At 40.1% G+C, this 23,577-nt stretch overlaps 1 protein-coding gene across 1 annotated transcript in view; it reads left to right on the forward strand.

Annotated features, from left to right (window-relative positions):
- The window catches only part of PTPRC (protein tyrosine phosphatase receptor type C), a 118,182-nt gene that overhangs the window by 90,495 nt on the left and 4,110 nt on the right, over positions 1–23,577 (forward strand). The window contains exons 15-30 of the mRNA XM_034780075.1: positions 5,239–5,347; positions 6,764–6,798; positions 8,955–9,064; positions 9,917–10,007; positions 10,127–10,203; positions 10,474–10,510; positions 10,973–11,070; positions 12,277–12,402; positions 15,020–15,177; positions 16,395–16,530; positions 18,393–18,542; positions 19,740–19,830; positions 20,174–20,307; positions 21,495–21,629; positions 21,986–22,108; positions 22,674–22,852. Coding sequence (XP_034635966.1) covers positions 5,239–5,347; positions 6,764–6,798; positions 8,955–9,064; positions 9,917–10,007; positions 10,127–10,203; positions 10,474–10,510; positions 10,973–11,070; positions 12,277–12,402; positions 15,020–15,177; positions 16,395–16,530; positions 18,393–18,542; positions 19,740–19,830; positions 20,174–20,307; positions 21,495–21,629; positions 21,986–22,108; positions 22,674–22,852 — 1,789 coding nt within the window. The remainder of the gene's footprint in view (positions 1–5,238; positions 5,348–6,763; positions 6,799–8,954; positions 9,065–9,916; positions 10,008–10,126; positions 10,204–10,473; positions 10,511–10,972; positions 11,071–12,276; positions 12,403–15,019; positions 15,178–16,394; positions 16,531–18,392; positions 18,543–19,739; positions 19,831–20,173; positions 20,308–21,494; positions 21,630–21,985; positions 22,109–22,673; positions 22,853–23,577) is intronic.

The following is a 23,577-nucleotide window of genomic DNA, read 5'->3' on the forward strand; positions in this document are numbered from 1 at the left end:
CTTGGAAGGTGGCGAAATGAAAATACAGGCAGCAGCAGCGAGTTTAGCAAACTGAGAAAGCATATAAAGGACAAAACTTAACTGATATGTAAAAATATTTAAGAAAGAAGAGTACATTTTTAGATATGAGTGCGGAATGTGGTTCCGTGGGTTAAAGCAGTTGGGAACTTGCATAGTTGGGAACTGCGCCCCTGGTTTTTATCCTGTCTCTGAGAGTGGGGGTAGTTACCTGCTTTCGTAAAACCTGAATTCGTTCCCCCAGTGTTTGTTGAAATTCTTTTTTATTCACTCCCCTGCGATTGAGTCACAGCTCCTGTTTCCTAATGTGCTCTGTGAACTGTTCCATTTTTTCCTTCATTTGATTTATCAGTTTACTGAAAGTATTGTGTGCTGCTTTTTTCATTTGTGCACTTACTTGTTCCATTCTGACAGGCACCAGTCTAGGTCTCAGTTTAAGTTTAACCTGAACCTGGCATTTATTGTAAGGTGGTGGTTGCAATGCAGTGGACCTAGTTTCATCTTTTAATTTTGCTAGGGCCACCTTTTTCCATTTCTGTCCCCATTCTTCAGGCACAGGGTAGCTACCTGAAGCCTGCTGTTTACCAAAATTATTTATAACAGGGGACGGCACATGTACTTTTTGTAGGTTCCTGGCAGCTGTTTCCAATGTTTTATTCTGTTCCTATGCTGGCTGTCTCTGAGCTGCTCACCACGCTGCAAGGGGAGTGGGAGCAGTCCAGGGCTGTGTAGATTCTTTTGATTTTTCTAACTCCATCCTTGTTACTGTTACTTGCCGCACCAATTTTGTGGCATGTTGTCTTAAGCATTTAGCAGCTATGGTTATAGTTTGCAATATTTTAATCGGACCATAAACTCATTTAGCTAATCATTAAATACCATGGGAGAATAAAACCTTACAATTGTGGACCAGCCACAGAACTTCACAATTTTTTTGACTTATTTACACTGAGGACAATATAAACTCACAGCGACAGATCAGCCCCAGCACAAAGCAATCTTCTTAACTTATGCTGACGCTGACACTCTTACCGCGAATCAAAGGGACAAAATAATGGCTTATGACACTAAGGGAATAGGATCCTTATCAGTCAAGTCTTTTACTCCTTTTAAAAACTAGAACGCAGAGGTTTTAGAGCAGGTCTGCACAACTCGTAAAGCGGCAAGAGCCATATTACTCCAAAGAAAACAGCTGAGGGCCGAAACTCCCCAGCTCCGCCGACCCCCCCCCAGCACCGCCTAGCCCCCCCGAAACACAACACACGCACCCAGCGCCGCCCGCCCCATGGAAACAAAGCCTCCTTCCCCAGCACTGCCCCACCAAAACAGCAGTATTGAACCTTGGTAATAAGTTATAGTGGGTCCCTAAGGTAGCATAATTAAGGTAAAAGAAAAATGTCTTGTTGCTAGAAGTAGAATAAGATCTTCCCCCTACTTTGTAATCAATTGCCCTGTTGAATGAATGAGGTTTGAATGAGGAAGGTGTGGAAGGCAGGCACCTCTGGACAGCTGCAACCCTTGGAAAGGGGATGGGAGCCAGACCAGATCAGTAGAACAGACCAGCCACTGACTCGCTGCTCACCTCCTCAGCTCCCCTCCCCCGGCTTGCCTACTCCCCCCCCGCCACTGCCCACCCGCTCACCTCCTCAGCCCCCCTCCCTCACCCGCCACTTGCCTACTCACCCCCTGCGGGCCGCATAGTGAGCTTGCCTACTCACCCGCCGCGGGCCACACAGTGAGCCCACGCGGGCCGAATGCAGCCCCCAGGCCGCATGTTGTGCAGGTCTACTTTAGAGGCTTATGGGTCTCAGGGCAGACGATTTAAGTGTGTGACTGCATCCCCTCATCCCAAAACTATCCTAAAAATTCTTGGAATTCCTGGAATATCCCAGAAATCCTGCCGACTACGCCATGTGGAGATTAATGGAAGAAGGAGGCACACATCAGGACCCTAGGGGGGGCTCTGGGTGATTGCTACTTCCCACCACCCAACACAGATGTAATGAGGTTGAGTAGTGCCCGCAAAAGAGAAACTAAACAACTAATTATTCCTTAAGAAAGGTTTTAAATGACATACAACCATAAAGGCAACACAGATAGAATGTGCCTAGTGACTTTACATGTTTAGTAACCGTTCCCAACCAACACAAATTTATATGCAATGCTGATACATTAATTAACTATAGTTTACTAATTTTAATCTTCCTATTTCCTTATTTAACAACTTATAAACTTTTACTGGCTTTTATGATGAACTGAATGACAACTTATACTGAAGACAGCCACAGCAACATGCAAAGCTATTATTGTTTACAAGCTACTAGCTTTACCGGTGCTATACCCGTCTTCAGCAAGGCACAAAAACATATACAGTTCCTATATATTGATCAACTATTGACTACTACTATATGTAAACAACTTAAACAATTTACTAAGATACTTAAACTATAGTATTAATACAGACTTAAGATTAACTAGCTTGAGCACAACCGGACCTCTTCAGTTCAAAACCTTACCCTGCGTTTTTCCAAAGATACATTACCTTTCAGTCAACCATTTCCTGCGCTGGCCAGGCACAGATAGTCGGTGAAGCGCAAGTCCCTTTGGTTCAGGGGGTGCATGTGAGCCTGACAAAGAGTGATCTCCTTTAGATCAACACACACACAAACATTTGCGTCTTTACACCTTATTTATATGGTATTTGCTGGCCGTGTTTCAAAACAGGTCAACCAATGAAGGTGGCCAAATGTTTCAGTGAGATATTTGCGGTTGTCTTGATCTTATGAACTGTGCACCTGTGCTCAGCTCATCTCTTCTCTATTCAGCTAATTGTGGTCAATTTGCTAGACACGAAAATGCTCAAGTCAGCTTAAAGAGGTATTTGGTTGCAGAGTATAGTAACCACAAGTCTGTATCTGTCTTTACAGAGTTTCCTAGCTAGATTATGCTTAGGCTTGAAGGATTTAACTGTACTCGCTTCTTACAACTTCTGGAAGGTTGAGGCCTAACAGCACTTGACAAGACATATGCACATTAATCACAATAACAGGATCAGATACTATGGTCTGTGATACAGCAGGGCCAGGGAGCAGTGGGAGAGGGGAGATAGATAAGCCCTAGGCTAATTAAAGTGTGGTTCCCTGTAGACTAGGGTGGGTTGCTCCAGGTTAATTGGAGCACCTGTAGTCAATTAAGGCCCTGCCAGGAACCTAATTCCCCCCTCCACCCCCCTGGCAGATGGGGGTGCGAGGAAGGAGAGAGGACTGGAGTTGGAGGTGTGTTGCTGACAATTGAAAGACCAGAGAACCGAAGGAAGGGAGACCCTGCCCCAGCAGGACAGGGAGACTCCCTCCCCGCCCCAACATCAAGGACCGAGGGTAACCCTACCCAAGGGGGAAGAGGGTAAGAAACCCGCAGGAGTTGAGAGCACTCTGGGGCTCAGAGTGAGGAGCAAACCCAGACCCCTCCCCTGCTTCCCTCCTCTACCACCTTCCCGGGTCACTAGCGGGGCCCTCGGAGCTGCAAGAGCAGTGGCAAGGGGTGGCATCCTAGCTCCCCTGCCAAGAAAAGCGTGGGACCCACCATACCAATATCGGCCATTTTGCCACAGGTCTTACAGCACAATGCAAAGTATTTTTATATATGCATTATTTATTCTTTGCAGAGAAAACTAATCGAGTTAATGTAAAATGATTTATTGGTTTATATAGTGTGGGATCACGGTGCCCACCTATTCAATGGAATGCAGAAGCTATTCTGTACCACCAGTATTACACTACCATTTTGTTCAGAGGTAGATTCAAGATACAAAATTCAGCTGTGGATCCAAAATTCCACAAAATTCAGGTGTATTTGAATCTGGGGCTTTGTCTCAGATCCATCATCATTTTTATTAAGTAAGTAACTGAAGAATAGTTTATACAAATGAAATTTTGGTGGGAATTTAGGTAGGTAGAATGCAATTTACTAAAGTTGGAATATGGCCAAGCCACTATGGTCTTGTCTACACTAAAGAACTGAACCATTTGTAATTGAACCAAGTTCTATTAGACTAATTAAAGCACTAATTATTCAATGTGTTCATGTTAGCCAAGATGTATCATGTTAAGAACTCTTACAGGTTTTTCCTATGTCCACAATAGCACCATTTCACTTGTAATGTCCAATGAGTATCTATCTGACAGTTTGTGGTACACTTTCAAGAAACAATGTATTATGAGAGATTTGAGAAGGCCACCAGTGCACTGTGAGACAGTAGCAGGTGCACTGGTTGAATCACTTCAACTAGTCTGCATCCACATTGGCAATAAAATGGTTCAGGCTGAAAAGGTTCAGACTGGAGCAAAATCTACACCAAATGGTATTTAGCACACTGATTTTAACTGTTTGTCTAGTAGAACACATGGGTAAGAGATAACAGAAAAGGGACAGGCAGGTATATAGGAATAAGAAGATCAGAGGGTCAGTCAATAGAAATATGAAGTTGGCTGCTATCCAAATAAAATGTCAAAGACTGGTATTAACAATGGGACATCCCAAAGAAGAAATACAATGGGGAATTAGAGTGGAGGAGGTGGAAGATTAGATGTGTTTCAGAAATAAGAAGTGTGTATTTAAAGAGGGTGGGACTTGTGCCAGGACAGGAACAGTTGAGAGGAAATCATTATCAGAAGAAAAGGATAGAGGGCCAGATTCTTGGCTCTGCTAAGGCTCTTTTGTGCTGTTCTGGGAATGCAAAGCATCAAGCGGTCACAGGGAATATGTCCAGGGAAAGGGGGTGGAATCTGAGAGACATAAACACTAGAGCTAGTCAATTTAAAAAAAAAATGTGCAGCATTTTTTCTCAATATAAAATAGCTGTTGGATAAAAATGAAGTTTTTAATGGAAATTTTTCATTTTGGTCAACATGTTTTGTTTTTAGATGAAAATTACAAAACAAAATGGATATTTTTATTTAAAAAAGTATTTTTTTTTTCAGATTTTTTCCCTTTCCCCTCCCCTCTTTCCAGCAGGAATTTTTTATTTAGAATTTTTTTCATAAAACAAAACAAAAAAAAATTATATTTCACACAAATACATTTCAAATTCCAACCAGACCTTCCTAAACGCATGTGAACACACACAAATATAATATAAAATGAGTAAAATTGCTATGCTAATTCTAATTTTTTGTTCAAAATAACTTATTAATGTACTCACGCCATGGTTTTTGTTAATAGACAATTCTCAAGCCCTGATTATATTCCTGGCGTTCTTGATTATTGTGACATCAATTGCCTTACTTATTGTTCTGTATAAAATCTATGATCTCCACAAAGAGAAATTAAGGTAAGTTTCTCCCTCTTCAATCTCCTTTTTTTAGAAGTAGAAAAATCATTTTGAAAGTATTATAAAAGAAAGTGATGATGTTTTAAATATATGGGTTAGCTATTTAATTTGATATTTGAAAAAGAAATACCTCTGCCTTTAAAAAAAACCAAGAAAAACTAAATAATGGATATTTTTAGTGGCTTGCATGATAACAGGCACAATATAAGAAGCTAATATAAGAGAACAGAACATCTATGATTTAATGTTATTAAAGTTACCAAAGAGCTGGTCAAATAATTTACAAATAAATGTGCTCAAAGGCAGCCCCCGTTCTGCTGTTGGTTCAGCTGGTACAAACAGCTTCATTCCCTCCCTGAGTCAGGAAGGCAACTCATCGAGCCAGCACATTAACTCTGTTAGAATATCCTTGAAGAAAAATGAATAACTCTGGATTCATCAAACACAAGTTACTGGGCTCACTATAGGAGTAACTAGATTCAGTTTTATTGCCTCTGTTATACAGGAGGTCAGACTAGATGATCTAATGATCCCTTCTGCAGGGCCGGCTCCAGGCACCAGCTTACCAAGCAGGTGCTTTGGGCAGCCACTTCGGAGAGGGGCGGCACATCCAGCTGTTCAGCGGCAATTCGGCGGACGGTCCCTCACTCCTGCTCGGAGCGAAGGACCTCCCACTGAATTGCTGCTGCAGATCGTGATCGCGGCTTTTTTGTTTGTTTTTGTTTTTTGTTTGGCTGCTTGGGGCGGCCAAAACCCTGGAGCCGGCCCTGCCCTTCTGGCCTTTAAATCTATGAATCTGTAAAGGTTTTCTATAAGCAGAATTTTTGCCAAACCATGAGAAATAAATATCCAGTGTTTATATTTTGTTTTTATATGAACATTAGGTTGCATTTGGCTTTCTTTAGCGTGCACAGTGATCAAGGTGCCATACAGACTTTTCTTCCAGATCTTTACTAAAACAGAATATTTCAGAACAGTGTTAAGGGATCTGGGGTTTCATGCAGAAGTTTTACCTCAGATATGTAATGGCAAATCAGAGGGCACTAGCCAGAGCTCCACTTATGAAATGGCAGTAATGTTCTAAAACTGAGGTCTCAGTCCTCAGCTGTGCCAAGCTCATACTCAGCTTGGCTAAAGATGGGGAGGCGAGTGTAGTTATAATTTACTCTTCCACCTCCTCTGATCCTGGGACCACTAGGGGACTCCCATATGATATAGGAATCCCTGGTTGCCTCTGTTGGGCAACAAAGTGCCATAAAGAGAATTCAACCTGGTTTGAAGATCTCTCGGCACTCCTCCCCACTCCCCATAGTCCTATAAGACTCTACGTTTATTTAATTAATTGTATCCTTTAATTTATTGTCATACATACATCGCATTAGTCAAAGCCTTAACAAACACTCCTGCTTTTTACAGCAATTCAGGTGAAGATGTGGTGCTTGTTAAGAGAGGTAAGTACATTTTCCATATAAGATATTAGCCAAATGTCTTATTTCATCTCATAGCCATATATATTTTAGATGGTTAAAGTCTAATTAATTTACACAAATTAGGTATTAGATATTAACACAATCAAACCTTGCCAAGGCCAAAGGTAGAGGTCAGTGAATATTCTATACATGTTATTTAAGTGAATGATTGCAACTTTATTACATGTTGGGAAAACTTGAAAAATATAATATTTATTATCTTGACAGTAAAACTATTTTGGTATCTCAAACAATGGCCATAACAGAATACAGAACGGGGCTTCAGAATACCTCATGAGATTCATCTCTGAAGTGAACTCACCCCAAGTAGACCTTTACATGATCCAAGAATTGAGTATAAACAAGAGGTGCCTCAAATCTGTACTTAATTATAATGGCCTTTCTGGATGCCCTATGCCTAGTACCTTGCACACCCTGAGCTTACCAGGAATTCCTTATCCCCCTGAAAAATGGGAAAGGAAGAGTGATTGGTTTGACAGACAGTACCAATTAATCCCAAATTAATTCACTGGGAACAAATAGTTTTTATACCAGGGTCAAAGAGTTTAAAAACAGATAGGAGATTGCTCCATTTAGTATGGGAAGCTAGTCTTATTAGATGGTGAAAAGTAGTTTGACTGTGTTGACTGGGATTATCTGTAATAAATTTGGGGAAATTTCTTGCATGAACTAATAGTTTCAGTTCCATTTTTTAATTTACAAAGGATAACTTGACAAGGTTGCCCATTTTTGCACCCTCCTTGCTCTTCCTGTTTCTTTCAGCTCTAGCACCCTGAGTAATTTCTCATAGAGAAGCAATAATATGAAGAAATTACACCAGAGTTCCCATTGTACACGTTTTGCTGTTTTCTGTGCAGCTGATATTATTTTATTATTGATTTAAAAGAAACCAGAATCCACTTTTCTGTGGACATATTGAAAGAATATAAACTTATTTCTGGTTATAAAATTAATTATACTAATTGGAAGATGGCACTTTCACAATTACATTCATTTGTCCTGTTTCTGTATGAAATACCAAAAACATTTAATTTAAATTGGAATCAAAATGCACAAGGATTTAACATTGTAATTAACGATAATAACTCAGGGAAGACAGAATGATTTTCACATTAGTTTCTGACATTAGTGTAATGGTTACTGTTACTGTGCATAATACAGTAATATAATTTATTACAGCTAATAAATGGTTAATTATTACTCAAATGTAAGTGGCAGCACAGTCTAACCATTGTCCCTGTTTGGGTTGAAGTGTCTTGTGCCAGGTTCAGATGTTGCTTACTGACCACACACTCACCACTTTCCCAAGTCACCTCTGTGCACTCACCATGCTACTTCTCTGTAGACAGGAGGTGCAGAAGTCTTAGAATAATAGAAATGTAGGGCTGGGAGTGACCTCAGGACATCATCAAGTTCAGCCCCCTGCACTGTGGCAGGTCCCAGGAAAGCTAGACCATACCTGACAGATGTTTGTCCAACCTGCTTTTAAAATCCTCCATTGATGTGGATTCCAGAGACTCCCTTGGAAACCTATTCCAGAGATTAACTACTCTTATAGTTAGAAAGTTTTTTCCTAGTATCTAACCTCAATATCCCTTGCTGCAGATTAAGCTTACTTACTTACTTCTTGTTCTACCTTCAGTGGACATGGAGAAAAATTGATCACAGTCCTATTCATAACAGCTCTTAATATATTTGAAGTCTATTATCAGGTCTCCCCTCCATCATCTTATCTCAAAACTAAATCTACCCAGTTTTTTAACCTTTCCTTATAGATCAGATCATCTAGGTCTTTTATTATTTCTGTTGTTCGCCTCTGGACTCTCTCCAATTTATCCACATCTTTCCTAAAGTGCAGTGCCCAGAAATGGACATAGTCCCTGTGTGCAGTGTTTCTTTGACCTGTCCCCCGCTGGAGAAGTTCAGTTGCTTTGGGGGCTCTGTTTACTCACATATGAAGGAGTGGGACTTAGTGCTATAAACATATATAGCTTACTTTGAATGGTTCTGTTTTTGTTAGCTAATCTTAATGTTTAATAAATGTATTTACTGAGATTTTATGTACATTTTTAAAACCAATACAAATAAATATCAAATATATGTCTGTATATTTAAAGATGATGAAAAACAACTGATGAATGTAGAGCCAATTCCTGCAGAAATGTTGTTGGAAACCTACAAGAGAAAGATTGCTGATGAAGGAAGACTTTTCCTTGATGAATTTCAGGTTTGTGCCTAGTCAGAAATATAACACAAATCCCAAACCCAGATATTATGGAACATGCCATTAAAAAGAATCTGTCACATTCAATAACCAACCCCTTTTGTTTTGTGTTACAAAACATCTAAGCTTAAGAACCCTTGTCCCCATCTCAGAATAGCCAACAGGCTGGTGAATAAAGCACTTATCTGAGAGACCTGGCTCTGAATCAGGCAGAGCCAATATATGCCTACCGTCTCAGATGGGTATGTACTCAGGACGTCTAGCTGCTTGTAGTGCCATGGCTATATTCTATTTTTAGTGCGCTAGCTTGATCAGAACTAGCACTGGTATGTCTTCTCAAGCTCAGAATTACACCCCCAGCTCAAAGTGTAGACAGAACCTTAAGCTGAGCCAAGGTGGTCACAACTGCTGTGGGTTTTAGGACCCCTCAATTTCTAAAGATTTTACTTTTATGAGTTGAAATTAGAAGTGTATTATTAATTATTATTATTATTATTTTATTTGTTTGTTTTGTGATAGTTTATAGAAGTCCCAGTCAAGGACCAGGGCCCCTTTATGCTGCATTTCAGAGCAGTTTTATTAATTTCTATTCAGACTAGAATCCAACATGGAGCTTCCTTATTAGTCTTTTAAGGGAGAGAGAAGCATTTTTTGATTATATGGAAAAATATATTAATCTTTATATAACTTAATATTTGTTCAAAAAGCTAATCAGCATGAATCATAATATTGTGAATAACAGAATGTTATCTTCCAACTGTCATTAAGAACTAATTAACAAGTATGTGAATTTTCTTGCCAGTTGAAGTTATCTAAAATGTGTTTTATGAATAAAAGAAGCATTATATTTTACAGAGCATTCCCAGAGTTTTCTCTAAGTTTTCAATAAAGGAAGCACGCAAAAACTACAACCAAAACAAAAACCGTTACATTGATATTCTCCCTTGTAAGTACTGAATGCGAATTCCATACATTGTGTAAATACTTCATTGTTTTCGCTTACATCAGTATATTGAGGCAACTTGGTTAATGATTCCATTATATTGTTTTAAATTATCTAAACAGATGATTATAACCGAGTTGAACTCTCAGAGATGAACGGAGACCCAGGATCAGACTATATAAATGCAAGCCATATTGATGTGAGTGACTTCTCTCAGTAACATTTTTGATGCACAAATGAAAAATGGTTTATACGTGTCCCATTTCACGCACGAAATGCATTTGATTGACTCTTCTAGTAGTGATTGTTTCCACTTCTTTAGTTCTATCTTTATACTGTTTAGTACTATCGGATTGGTGTCCATATTATTGTGCATGTTAAATATGTAGATTTCTGAAGTGACAAATCTTTTCACAATCTTCGTCTGCTATCTTTAAATGCTTAGTAATGATGTATATTTTTAAAACAGGGTTTCAAAGAACCAAGGAAGTATATTGCTGCACAAGGTAAATTTTTACTTTATTTTGTATTTAATTCTTCACCCAATTATCCTGTAATCAAAGTGGTGGAGTCAAACAGTGTTAATATATTTAAACAAAAATTGGATGGCCAGCATATGTGGAATTTAATAAATAAAGCAGTGTTTGGGGAGTTATGACCAACCAAAGAAGGGAATTGGAGGAGTGCAGAATGGACTTTTTTCAAATTATGCTTCATACATATTGGCTATAAGTATTTGCTTTATTTTTAAACTGGGGAATTTTTGCCCTTCTCAGCCACACACCAATAAAGTTTTAAAAGTATGTAGAGTAAGATGGTGGAATCGTAATTAAGCCATTCAGTCTATGGCTAGTATTGCATGACCTTTGTATGGCTTCTGAGCCATAATAGGTATGGTAACTATGTTCTAGTCTTTCTGTTTCCTAATTTTTGGGAAGGGATCTCTTATCAAATACCTTATCTGCTAGGCCCCAAGGATGAGACCACTGATGATTTCTGGAGAATGATCTGGGAACACAAGGCAACAATTATTGTTATGGTGACTCGCTGTGAAGAAAATAATAGGGTGAGAGTGATATATATATATATATATACACACACACACACACACACACACACACACACACACATATTAACTGCAGTATACCGGAGGTTGCTCTGCTGTGGTGAATTATGCTTTTCTTTTTTCCTTTAAATGTTTTCTCTGCATTCAAGTATTTCTTTTGAATCCTTGTTCATTCTTGTTTTTACTGTCTATTTGTGATAGAATCTCAGAAATTGAATAACATTAACAAGCCTACATGCTTCTGTCTTTTAGACTATTTGATCAGCAGCATTCTCAATAATATCATCTGACGCACTGCCCTAAGGAATAGGGAACTACATTTCACCTTCTTGCAGATAAACCCATTAGAGGGTATAACTTGCCCTCAAACTCCCTGAGTTAGAATTTGCTGAGCTGCACTAAAATCTCTCTCCTTCCCCCATACCCTTGCAGGCCTGTCATAACACTTAGTGAAAGAGGGGATATTCTGTATTTGGGACTTTCCTACTCTCCCCCAAGCATCTTGTCCTAATGTCCTGGGGATGTCTCTACAGTTCTCTGCCATTTTGTTTTGTGCCCTCCTTTTCCTACTTCTGAAACCAAACTTGGAAGCAGCGATTAGGAGAGTGCTCACCACCCTGGGAGGGACACATGTTTCAGATGCAGATGGGAGTATTGATATTCTGATTGTTTTAAGAAGCAGAGCTGGCTGGCAGCATACATGTTTGCAGAATAGCCACACTGCTAACAGGAGTGGAAGGGAATTTGGGCATGAATTGCGAGAGGGGTTGGGACATGACTATTGCATCTGCAGCTATGTATATTCACTGATTAGAAATATAAGTAGGAGTCACAGAGTGAGCTGCAATCTTTACTGTAGCCTTCAGGCAGTGACAATGACTGTGCATGGACTGTGCAGCTGTTTTGCCCCTGCAGTTAGGTTGGAGGATAGGATTCCTTCCCATCTTCTTCTCTATGTAAATCCCTTCAGGCTTTGTGCATGAGGCCAGAATCTGGATCTTTGGGTTTTTGAATGTTTAACTAAAGCAGTGGTAATCTCTTTAAGGGATAAACTACAGTATTTATCGGAAACTGAAATTGTACTGAAGTATTGGTTATGTATTTTATCTGGTGTTGATTTTATTTTATTTCAAGCTTTCTTCAGAACCTAATTTCACTATCACTTTGATATCCTGCTTCTAATCCATTAACTTTGTATTTTCATAGAACAAATGTGCCCAATACTGGCCGACAACGGAGAATAGCACTGAAACTTTTGGGGACATTGTTGTGAAGAGCAATGAAAGTAAAATGTGTCCTGACTACATTATTCAGAAACTCCATATTACAAATGTGAGTTGTCTTATTAATGTGAGAATAATTTGAATTGGTCTGTATAGTTGGTATAAAGAGACTATTATCAGAGATTCTTCCAGAACAACAGTGACAGTTACCATTTTCCCCTGTTTCTACCAAGCAACACAGAGCTTGAGAGAACACCTAGTAGATGATGTGTAATTTCATAGGGCAAATATGAATTGGAAACTTATCTCATTGCTAGGATTTCCCTCTTTACTGTGAGCTCTATATTCTCAACAGGAACACCAGTAATTTCTGTTCTATAAGCCAGCTGACAAGGCTGGATGAATTGTATGCAATATGCTGTGGTTTTGTCATAGATTTACCCTTTTTAAATTAGGAAAACTTGTTATTGGTTTATGAACATAGAATAATATAAGTTTAAATTAACACCGAGACGACCACATTAAATATTATTTCCCCCTAGTAAATTCACTCAAAAATGTGGCTCTTAGAACCGTATTGCCTGAACTGTACCGGGGGACAATTACAGTTTACGGTAACCTCTATTGTATTTATAAACTTCCGTGTTTTAGAGCTATCAGTGGTCAGTATGGGGTTTTCAAGTTTTTTAGGCCAATTACCAATTTCAGTTATACCAGTGAAGCACCACTAGTTGCTAGAGTGTAATTGAGTGTAGAATTTACCCGTTAGGAATAAATTTTTCCCTTTTATTCCTTGCAACTTTATTTCAGTGGGGATACATAGAGTGTTAGTCAGGGCACCATTTATTGTTTATTGTGTTAGATTTAAGGAATGAATGTGCTGGAGGTTCAGGTCATCTTGAAACATAAATAGTATAGCACCCCCCCAGACCCATCTTGGTCCCATGTTTTCATCTTTAGGCCCCAGTTCTACTACCTTTCCTCACATTGAGTAGAAGCTTACTCTGGAACTAGTCCCACTAAGCCTAAGATAGTTACCACTTACTGTGAGTAAGGTGGCCATACCCAGTCCCTTAAGATTAAGTGTTAATAAAACACTGTGGCATCATGCATAGGAGAGACTCCAAATTACAATAGCTAGAGTGTTGCAGGTCAGAAGTAATATGAATTAATTTTTTTTCATGTATCAATTTGTTTGGTGCTTGCTTTCTTGGCTGTAAGATCATATTAAGAAAAAAATTAAAATTAAATACATTGTGACTGCTGTCACAGCTGATTATCATTCAAAATACTGTAAAATATCAGTTGATTTTTATGTAGGCTAAGAATGGGGAAAAAATCAATTCAGACACCTTTATGAAACTTCCAAACACACATTATTAAAGCTCATAACTTAGTAGGAGCAACTGTATAATAATTTTGCAAATTCTATGCTCTGATTGGCTACCTGGGGCTCTCAGTCAGTTGCCAGCCCTCCAGGATTGTCCTGGAATCTCCAGGAATTAAAGATTAATCTTTAATTAAAGATTATGTCATGTCCAGGAATACAGCCAACCAAAATTGGCAACCCTATTTGGAGATTTACCTACTGAATAGGTATTGGGGAATAAGCAGATGGTCATTATATAAATCAAACATCAGCTAGTCAGAGTGCAGAGTATTGCTTGCGTGTAAGATAAGCCTACAGTTATGAATCAGTGGTAGCATCCCAGCATTTTGCCTGGGTGAGATAATTCCATTTCAGTATATTACATCCTAAGCAGGCCTGGCTTCAAGTTAATATCTAGCTAAGCACAAGGTAAGAACATGTTACATGGTATATTCAGACTGCCACAATGATGGTATAGTCTGCTGACTGCAGAATGCTTCCTGAGAGACAATAATACAGGTTTTATTGTTCTTCTCCTGTTAGATCTCTGTCTTCAACTCTCCATTCACAACAAGAGAATGGAAACAGTCAAGATGTATATTGTTGTTTAGTCCTTGTGATTCATCTCCATCATGTAGTCAATGTGAAGTGCACCCATTGTAATTTTTTTTTCTTATTTGGATTCATAGTCATAGTTCTCCAGCTACCAAAATGTGTTTTCCCTTCTCCCTGCCTGATCCTGGCAACAGCATATTAAAGCAGGGTCTGTGACCCTATGGGACCTGGTATGCTTTAAGCCTTGAATAAAGTGACTTAGAAATCATGAGCCACTTCAGTGATTGTCACAGGTTTGACAGCCCCACTTCTTTTCTGAGTTGCTGTTTTTAGACTTCCTCCATTCCTTTGTGGGTCTGTGTGACCTTAGCAGGTAGTTAAAAGTACAGATGGCAAAATAACCAACAGATACACTTGGCAGCACATAGACCTATATGGTAACTTCCTAAATGATTTACAAATGCAGTGGAGAATACATGGTACATTCCACATAATCACAAAATGGAGTATTCTTATGATGATAATATTGGACTTAACCTTAGTGGATTGTCATTATATTCTTTCTTCAAGTTATGGCACGTTCCACTTGTACGGCTCTTATTTTTAACCACTCTTTTGTTATTAAAATCAGAAAATGTTCCAACTTCTGAAACCTTGGAAAGAACATGTGACTGTACAGTGTCTGGAATCGCTGTTGCAATACTAGATGCCTATTTTACCTATTTTTCAGCTTTATTCTATACTTTGTATATTTACATTTGATTTTGGTGTGGTACTAATGAAACAATCCCACATTTTCCAGAGAAAGGAGAAGACACCTGGGAGAGATGTGACTCACATTCAGTTCACTAGCTGGCCAGATCATGGAGTGCCTGAAGATCCTCATCTTCTCCTCAAATTACGCCGCAGAGTTAATGCCCTAAGCAACTTTTTTAGTGGCCCAGTAGTGATTCATTGCAGGTAAATATTACAGAAACTTAGGGTTACCATACGTCTGTTTTTTCCCAGACATGTCCGGCTTTTTGGTAATCAAACCCCCGTCCGGGGGGAATTGCTAAAAAGCCGAACATGTCCGGGGAAAATACCGCCGGCCGGGCACTTCCCCTCCCGCGGCTGCTCTACTCCTCCCCTGACTCTTCGGCTCTGTTTAAGAGCCGAGCTGCCCGAGCGCTACCAGCTTCGGGCAGCCCCCATGCCTCCGGACCCCGAGCCGCCGGCCGGGAACTTCCCCTCCCGGACTCCGGGGGCGCAGGGTCCAGAGGCATGGGGGCTGCCCGAAGCCGGTAGCACTTGGGCAGCTCGGCTCTTAAACAGAGCCGAAGAGTCAGGGGAGGAGCACAGCAGCCGGAGCCCGGGATGGGACGTGCCTGGCCGGGGGCGCAGGGTCCGGAGGCATGGGGTCTGCCCGAAGCCCGAGCGCTACCGGCTTCACGGTTTGCCGGGCAGCCTCCAGACCCTGCGTCCCTGGCTGGGCGCTTCCCCTCCCGAGCTCCAGCTGCGCTGGGGAAGCGCCGGCTGGGGGCGCGGGGTCTGGGGGCTGCCCGGCAAACCATGAAGCCGGTAGCGCTCGGGCAGCCCTTTTCGTGTGGCTGGGAGGGAGGAGGGGGAATGCGGGGCGCTCAGGGGAGGGGGCGGAGTTAGGGCGGGGACTTTGGGGAAGGGGCGGAGTTGGGGCGGGGAAGGGGCGAAGTTGGGGCAGGCCGGGGATGGGAAAGGGGCGGGGCCAGGGCCCCATGGAGTGTCCTCTTTTTTTATTTTTTAAATATGGTAACCCTACAGAAACTCTCTAATAGTGAACAAATGCCAGCCAGAGCTACCCAGATAAACAAGTCAGGGAAGGTTAGCAATAGTTGCTTAGACCAAAATTTTCAAAATTGGTTGCTTTAAAGTAAGGCACCTAATTCCATATTTACAGACTGATTTTCAAAGGTAATAAAAGCTTACAACTCCTATTCAGATCAATGGGACCTGAGGATGCTTACAACTTTTAAAAAGCAGACACTTATTTAGTTTGAAAATATTGTCCTTATTTATTTAAAAGATATTTAAAATGTAAGTTTACCAGACTTTTGAATTGTAGATTAATTTATTATAAGTCGCACTGCTTAGCATCACCTTGCAGAACATGACTGGCATTCATCCTCCTCTCTCAATAACTATCACTTTGTACTTGTCAGTGCTGGTGTTGGACGAACTGGAACCTATATTGCGATCGACGCTATGCTGGAGGGGCTAGAGGTAGAAGGCAGAGTGGATGTTTATGGCTATGTTGTAAAGCTCCGTCGACAGCGTTGCCTCATGGTTCAAGTAGAGGTATGTTCTAGAGCTTGCTGCTTTGTTTCATTTATTAATCTCCCTCAGGAAAAACTGTGGCCAGCTAGCTCAACCCTAGGTAAAACTAATATGGCCATGATTTTCCATTGCAGTTGTCCAGGGAAATATAAAACTATGAAAGAACAGAGGGAGGAAAACCATCTATGAAGCAGGGATGGTCAGCATTTTCCAAAGTTTGACATTTCTACCATTTTTTAAAAATTTAGAATTGCAACCAAAAAAAGGGAACACAAATATATAGAATCATAGAATAGAATATCAGAGTTGGACGGGACCTCAAGAGGTCATCTAGTCCAACTCCTGCTCAAAGCAGGACCAATTCCCAGCTAAATCATCCCAGCCAGGGCTTTGTCAAGCCGGGCCTTAAAAACCTCCAAGGAAGGAGACTCCACCACCTCCCTAGGTAACGCATTCCAGTGTTTCACCACCCTCCTAGTGAAATAGTTTTTCCTGATATCCAACCTGGACCTCCCCCACTGCAACTTGAGACCATTGCTCCTTGTTCTGTCATCTGCCACCACTGAGAACAGCCGAGCTCCATCCTCTTTGGAACCCCCCTTCAAGTAGTTGAAGGCTGCTATCAAATCCCCCCTCATTCTTCTCTTCTGGAGACTAAACAATCCCAGTTCCCTCAGCCTCTCCTCATAAGTCATGTGCTCCAGACCCCTAATCATTTTTGTTGCCCTCCGCTGGACTCTTTCCAATTTTTCCACATCCTTCTTGTAGTGTGGGGCCCAAAACTGGACACAGTATTCCAGATGAGGCCTCACCAATGTCGAATAAAGGGGAACGATCACGTCCCTCAATCTGCTGGCAATGCCCCTACTTATACAGCCCAAAATGCCGTTAGCCTTCTTGGCAACAAGAGCACACTGTTGACTCATATCCAGCTTCTCGTCCACTGTGACCCCTAGGTCCTTTTCTGCAGAACTGCTACCTAGCCATTCGGTCCCTAGTCTGTAGCAGTGCATGGGATTCTTCCGTCCTAAGTGCAGGACTCTGCACTTGTCCTTGTTGAACCTCATCAGGTTTTTTTTGGCCCAATCTTCTAATTTGTCTAGGTCCCTCTGTATCCGATCCCTACCCTCTAGTGTATCTACCACGCCTCCTAGTTTAGTGTCATCTGCAAACTTGCTGAGAGTGCAGTCCACACCATCCTCCAGATCATTAATAAAGATATTAAACAAAACCGGCTCCAGGACCGACCCTTGGGGCACTCCGCTTGAAACCGGCTGCCAACTAGACATGGAGCCATTGATCACTACCCGTTGAGCCCGACAATCTAGCCAGCTTTCTATCCACCTTACAGTCCATTCATCCAGCCCATACGTCTTTAACTTGGCGGCAAGAATACTGTGGGAGACCGTATCAAAAGCTTTGCTAATATAGGAGCCTATTATCTTTTGGCACCCAAATATGAACATTTTGGGGCAAGGTTAACTATGCATATTCACTTTTTTTTCTTTAGTGTGGGATTTTCAGAAGTGCTTAGGAGCACAAGTTCCATTGAAAATGACTGATAGGACTTGAGCTCCTAACTTAGGTGGGTGTTTTGGAAAACCACACCCCAAATTCTTAGCTGTACAACCGAAGTTATGTTGCATTTTATTTATATAGCACCTTTGATCAAAAGCACTAAATGTTGCACTAACACAGCCAATTGCATTTAATTGACATAGTAATAGCCGTATCTACTGCCAGTTTAATATAGCAACAGTAATAAGAATACATAAATATTGCTATATGTTTTAGATAGCAAGAGCAATTTGAAAAGTCTCTTCTTTCTAATTATTATTTTTAATTTTTGAAATCCACCTCATCCTTAAATTGGGGAACACTAGGCACAGTACATCCTGATCCATCAAGCACTGGTGGAATACAATCAGTTTGGTGAAACAGAGGTCACGCTCTCTGAACTGCACACCTATCTTAATAATCTGAAGAAAAGAGATCCTCCCAGTGACCCCTCTCTGCTGGAAGCAGAATTTCAGGTAAATATAATAGTGCATTCTGTTTTATTCGACACTCTGTTCTGATTTTAAACAAAAAAGTGACATGCGGTAATTTAAATAAGCCAATAATTCAGAGCCAAATTCTGCCAAGTAAATTGGTAATTTTAAATGAAATCAACAAATTAAGGAACTGCTCAAAGGTGGCAGAATCGAGGGTGGCAGAATTAGATCCAATATTTGGTTGCTGGGGAATAGGGATGGGGCCAGATACTCATCTGGTCTAAATGGGCATAATAACATTGTCCTCAGCTGAGCTAGGCCATTTTACAAGAATCTGTCCCCGGAAGTATTCATACTGTGTTTTACCTGTTCCAGTATTTCTGATTGTAAATTGATATTTTATATTTTTTAATTATTTTTATCTTACTGAAAATATATAGTAATTCTTTTTTTTTTCAGTTCTTCCCCTTAAGATTCCATAGCTTTATTTCTTTTTCCTTATGAGAAACTAGAGAAAAAATATAATGGACAAATATATAATTTCCTGTGGCTGAACCAGCAGTGTGTATAAAATTAAAGGTTTAGGCTCCAATCCTGCAAGCTTTTCCATATAGATGCAGAACAAGCAACTTCCTGAGTAGAATAGCTTGTAGGGTAAGGACCTTAGAGAGACGTAAAATGTTTTAAAATAATTGAACCTAGGGTTATCAATTTATTTGTAGCAATAATGTCTTTGTGCCAATGTGGATGTGAGGGTGCAAATTACCACTAGCGATCCATGTATTTGACAAAAAATCAGCTTGCTTATGATGCCCACGAAGAGTGGATACCATAGTTGGTAGATCATTACACAGATGTATTTTCTGTGGCATCTATACTCTTGCAGTACCATAATTAGCTTAATAAATTAACTCTGTGTTCCTGGAAAAACTTTTAAAGTGGTGAAATAGCTTAAAGAAATAGCAATTTTATTCCTTTTTTGTTAACATTGTTCATAAAATACAGCAGTGCAATCTTTTTAAATTGTTTCCATCTGCATGATTTCTTGTGGTACTGCATGTGGTAGGTTCAAGGGTTCATAAATTGTGGTCCAGGCACTTCCATGGAATGAAATGAAGCTGGGAGGGACTGAGATATTAAGAGAGGAGATGGGTCTCTGAGAGTATCACCATTTTATAAAGCTGGCCAAACCATTGTTTAGCACATGGTGTGACCTTGTATGCTTTCTTTCCTTAGAGGCTACCATCCTACAGGGGATGGCGGACACAGAACACTGGCAATCGACAGGAAAATAAAAGTAAAAACCGGAATTCCAAAATGATTCCATGTAAGTGTTTGCGATGATGTCTGCAGTCAGTTTGTTCTAATTGTATGAAGGCTTCTTACAAAAGATTATGGATAAAACAGGACAGTAAATTACCATATTGATATGTACTCCACACTAGAAAATTTAGGAAGTGGATGATTTGTTACAATATAAACTGTGAGGAGTCCTTGATTTTTTTCCCCAAACAACCATTGTGGCATGTCTGCTGCCTCTATGCCATTGCATAACTGCTGAATAACTGCACTTTTTCTACATTCCCTTTCCATTGTAACAAAACTAAGAAGGGAGATGGTTGCTTTCTTCCTGCCAATAGAAGCTATTGTTGTGACACTTTTTTTTTCAGATGACTTTAACAGAGTACCAATTAAACATGAAGAGGAGAAAAGCAAAGAGAGTGAACATGATTCAGAGGAATCATCTGATGAGGACAGTGATTGTGAGGAAGCAAGCAGATACATAAATGCATCATTCATAACTGTATGTATTTAGAGATAAAACTACTTGTATCTAATATGCTTTCCGCTGATGGTCTATGATAATAGCTATGTGCCAATTTCTGCTCATCTTACTCTCTCCAGTAGTCCTATTGGCTTCATTAGCCTGTTGCTAGTTACGTGAGTAAGACAATCAAGATCTGGCACTTTATTTGGATGTTCATTTATAGACTGAATCACAAAGATCTTGTAATATTGGCTGTCCCGTGGGAAAAAGACAGAGCTCTTACCTTACACTGTCCTAATCTATACAGCCTCAAAGAGTTAAATACTGCGATCGTAATAGTCCTAAATCTAGTGAGTGTTGCAGTAAACAGAGTGATGGTAAAATAATGATCTTTTATAGTTTCTTTTAAAACCTGACTTTCAGCTAGGCTTTTCAGTGCCACCTATATTTTTGCCAGCATGTATATGAGTAAATCTCCACCTATGTGAATTTCAGGTACACACGGGTAGTTATATATATTAATTTCCCTTACAGTCAATTTTATGCATTTTTTTGTGGGTACAAATTTGGCCTAGTGAAAACAGAGGCCAGCATTGAAAAGCAAGCTTTTAGTGACACAGTCACATCTAAAAGATACCATCTTTGGAGGGCCTTTGTTGGACACTAACAGATATAACTGATTATATACAATGAGTGGGATTTGTCTGAACTCTGTAGATAAAAATACAGTTAGCATATCTACTGATTGTAAATATCTGTTTACTAATAGCTACAATGTCAGTCTGCATTGACTTGCTTAGCTACTCTGTGACGTTGCAAGAGGCATCACCCAATATCCAGTTTCTAATATCTACTGCGGAGACCGAAACCTTCTTTTTAACCCCAAAATGCATTCTGCCTCAGATACTGGCAGTCTAAGCTTTCCCACAGGGCTGTACAAATGTGTCTCAACTTTGTCCTGGATAAAGGACTGCTAGTTATGGAGGGTCACTCATGTGCCCACCAATTTTTGTCCTTTCTGGTGACACTATGAACTATTGCCAATTGTGATGATGTTTTTTTAAAATGGATACTTGTCCTCTAGAAACTATACTGAGACCATTAACTCATTCATGTAGGCTACCAAACTCCCTTTAGATGGTAACTACTTCTTTACACATGACAACTGCCTTTCAGATGAATTAGTAAAAATAAATCATATGTTCAAATGGACTTTTTTTTAGGGCTACTGGGGTCCAAAAGAAATGATTGCAACACAAGGGCCACTACCAGAAACGATCAATGACTTCTGGCAAATGATCTTTCAGAGAAAAGTCAAAGTAATTGTTATGCTGACAGAGCTGAAAGAAGGAGATCAGGTTAGTTTGTCATCTTCAAAGTAAAGTATATGATACGATACTCTTCATAAGAGAAAAGAACAGAATTCCAATCTCTAAATTGCAACAAAATTCTAATTTCCAAACCAAAAATGTGACTCTATCAGAAAGTGACTCAACTTATCAATTATTTTGTTTTCTAATAGGATTTATTCCATCCTTATATTTTAAATTGTGCTGGAATGAATATTTGATTACACCATAAAAGTTCATCAATGATGTATTTTATAATAAAATGAAACTGAATAGTTATAGAATATATGCATCCTTTAAATTGATTTGGGAAGAAAAGCAAAAGCAATGATAAAAATAAGGACTGATTTATACTTCATTTCTAGCAACTCTGTGCACAATATTGGGGAGAAGGAAAACAAACATATGAAGGCATAGAAGTTGAAATGAAAGATGTCAACCTGTCTTCTAGTTACACCATACGCGCATTTGATGTAACACATGTGAAGGTAAAAGATAAAAAATGACAGATGGGAATTTTACATTTGTTTTTCTATTTTAAACTTCGTCTTTTGTAAAGGGCAAACAAAATAAGGAACAACCAAAAGACAAGAACAAACCTGCTTGTGTTTTGATAGCTGATGTTTTATTAGTTCCTTGCTTTAAACGTTTTAATAGTCATTAAAATGTGACTTACAGTCACCATTGAATTACAAAGTCAGACATAAGTAAGATGAGGGATAGAGACCTCCCTGAGGCACAGCTGCCATCTTGCTCTTCTCTGTCTCCAGTGGACAGTAATTTATTGCTGGCCTGGTCCCACAGAAAATTATAACACACTGTGAGGAAATTCAGTCAAGTCTCCACCCAGGCCCAATCTACCTCCTAAATGGATGGTAGTGGGTGCACAAGGTCTGAGTACCCACAATGTTATCACCCTGCACAGGCATAGTTCAAGTCAATCTAGTCCTAAGTGATTATCAGGATTTTTTTTTTAAATTCATGTGGAATAAATATAATATGGATCATTATGTTATCCCTTGAATTTACTATATGTTTATCTCTGTTTTGCAGAGGAAAGAAACTCGAAATGTGTATTTGTACCAGTACCACAAGTGGAATGGCTTGGACCTTCCTGAAAACCCCAAAGACTTAGTCAACATGATTCTGAACCTCAAACAAAAACTTGCAGCTAAAAGTGTCACTGAGGACAGCAGATGCAGCCGGAGCATTCCAATTGTCATTCACTGCCGGTGGGTCTGGATGCTATAGATATTTTAGTTCATTTCTACGGTTTGGTTATACTTGGCAATAGCAGTTTTATAATTCTTACCTTTGCTCCTAAGCTTTCCTAAAGCCTGGAGACTAAATTCACCCTACAGTGTATGCCAGCTTATCCCAGCAGAGGGCTCCCATGGCAGGCCGTTCACCTGTGCATTATGCAACATTGCAAAGTGGCCACAACCTCCCCTCCATTGAGACATGTGTCAGGGCAGAAGGCGAGAGCTATCTAAAAGTAGATGTGCTGGCTGGTACAAAGCCATGGCCAAAGAAAGGTCTGCTCAGCACATTCTTCCAACATTCTGTTGGCAGGGGTCCTCGTGAAGCTCACAGTGGATTGTAAGGCTGCACCCACCAGCTGGAAAGGCCAGCCTTGTTCAGGGAGGTGTAAATTTCACCAAACCTAGTATATATGGATCTGGTTCCTTTGCTGGCCATTATACCTCGCACATGGCTAGCTGTTAACATCAGTATGGTCCAAGTCTTATGTGGCCTGAGTTGGGAGTGACGTGAAGCACCAGTACAGTGGCACAGTGCCTCTTCGGGGCTCTGTGTTGCACTGGGGGGCAGTTTACTCATCTTGTAAGACAAATCAGCAATTCTGGCCACTGAGAGCATATTGTGGGTGGGATGGGAAAGGAAGAGTTATGGCTACACTTACTCCCTACCCACTGGTAAGTGTCATGCACCACTGGGA

This window comes from Trachemys scripta, chromosome 8, assembly GCF_013100865.1.
Source record: "Trachemys scripta elegans isolate TJP31775 chromosome 8, CAS_Tse_1.0, whole genome shotgun sequence".
Lineage (NCBI taxonomy): Eukaryota > Metazoa > Chordata > Testudines > Emydidae > Trachemys > Trachemys scripta.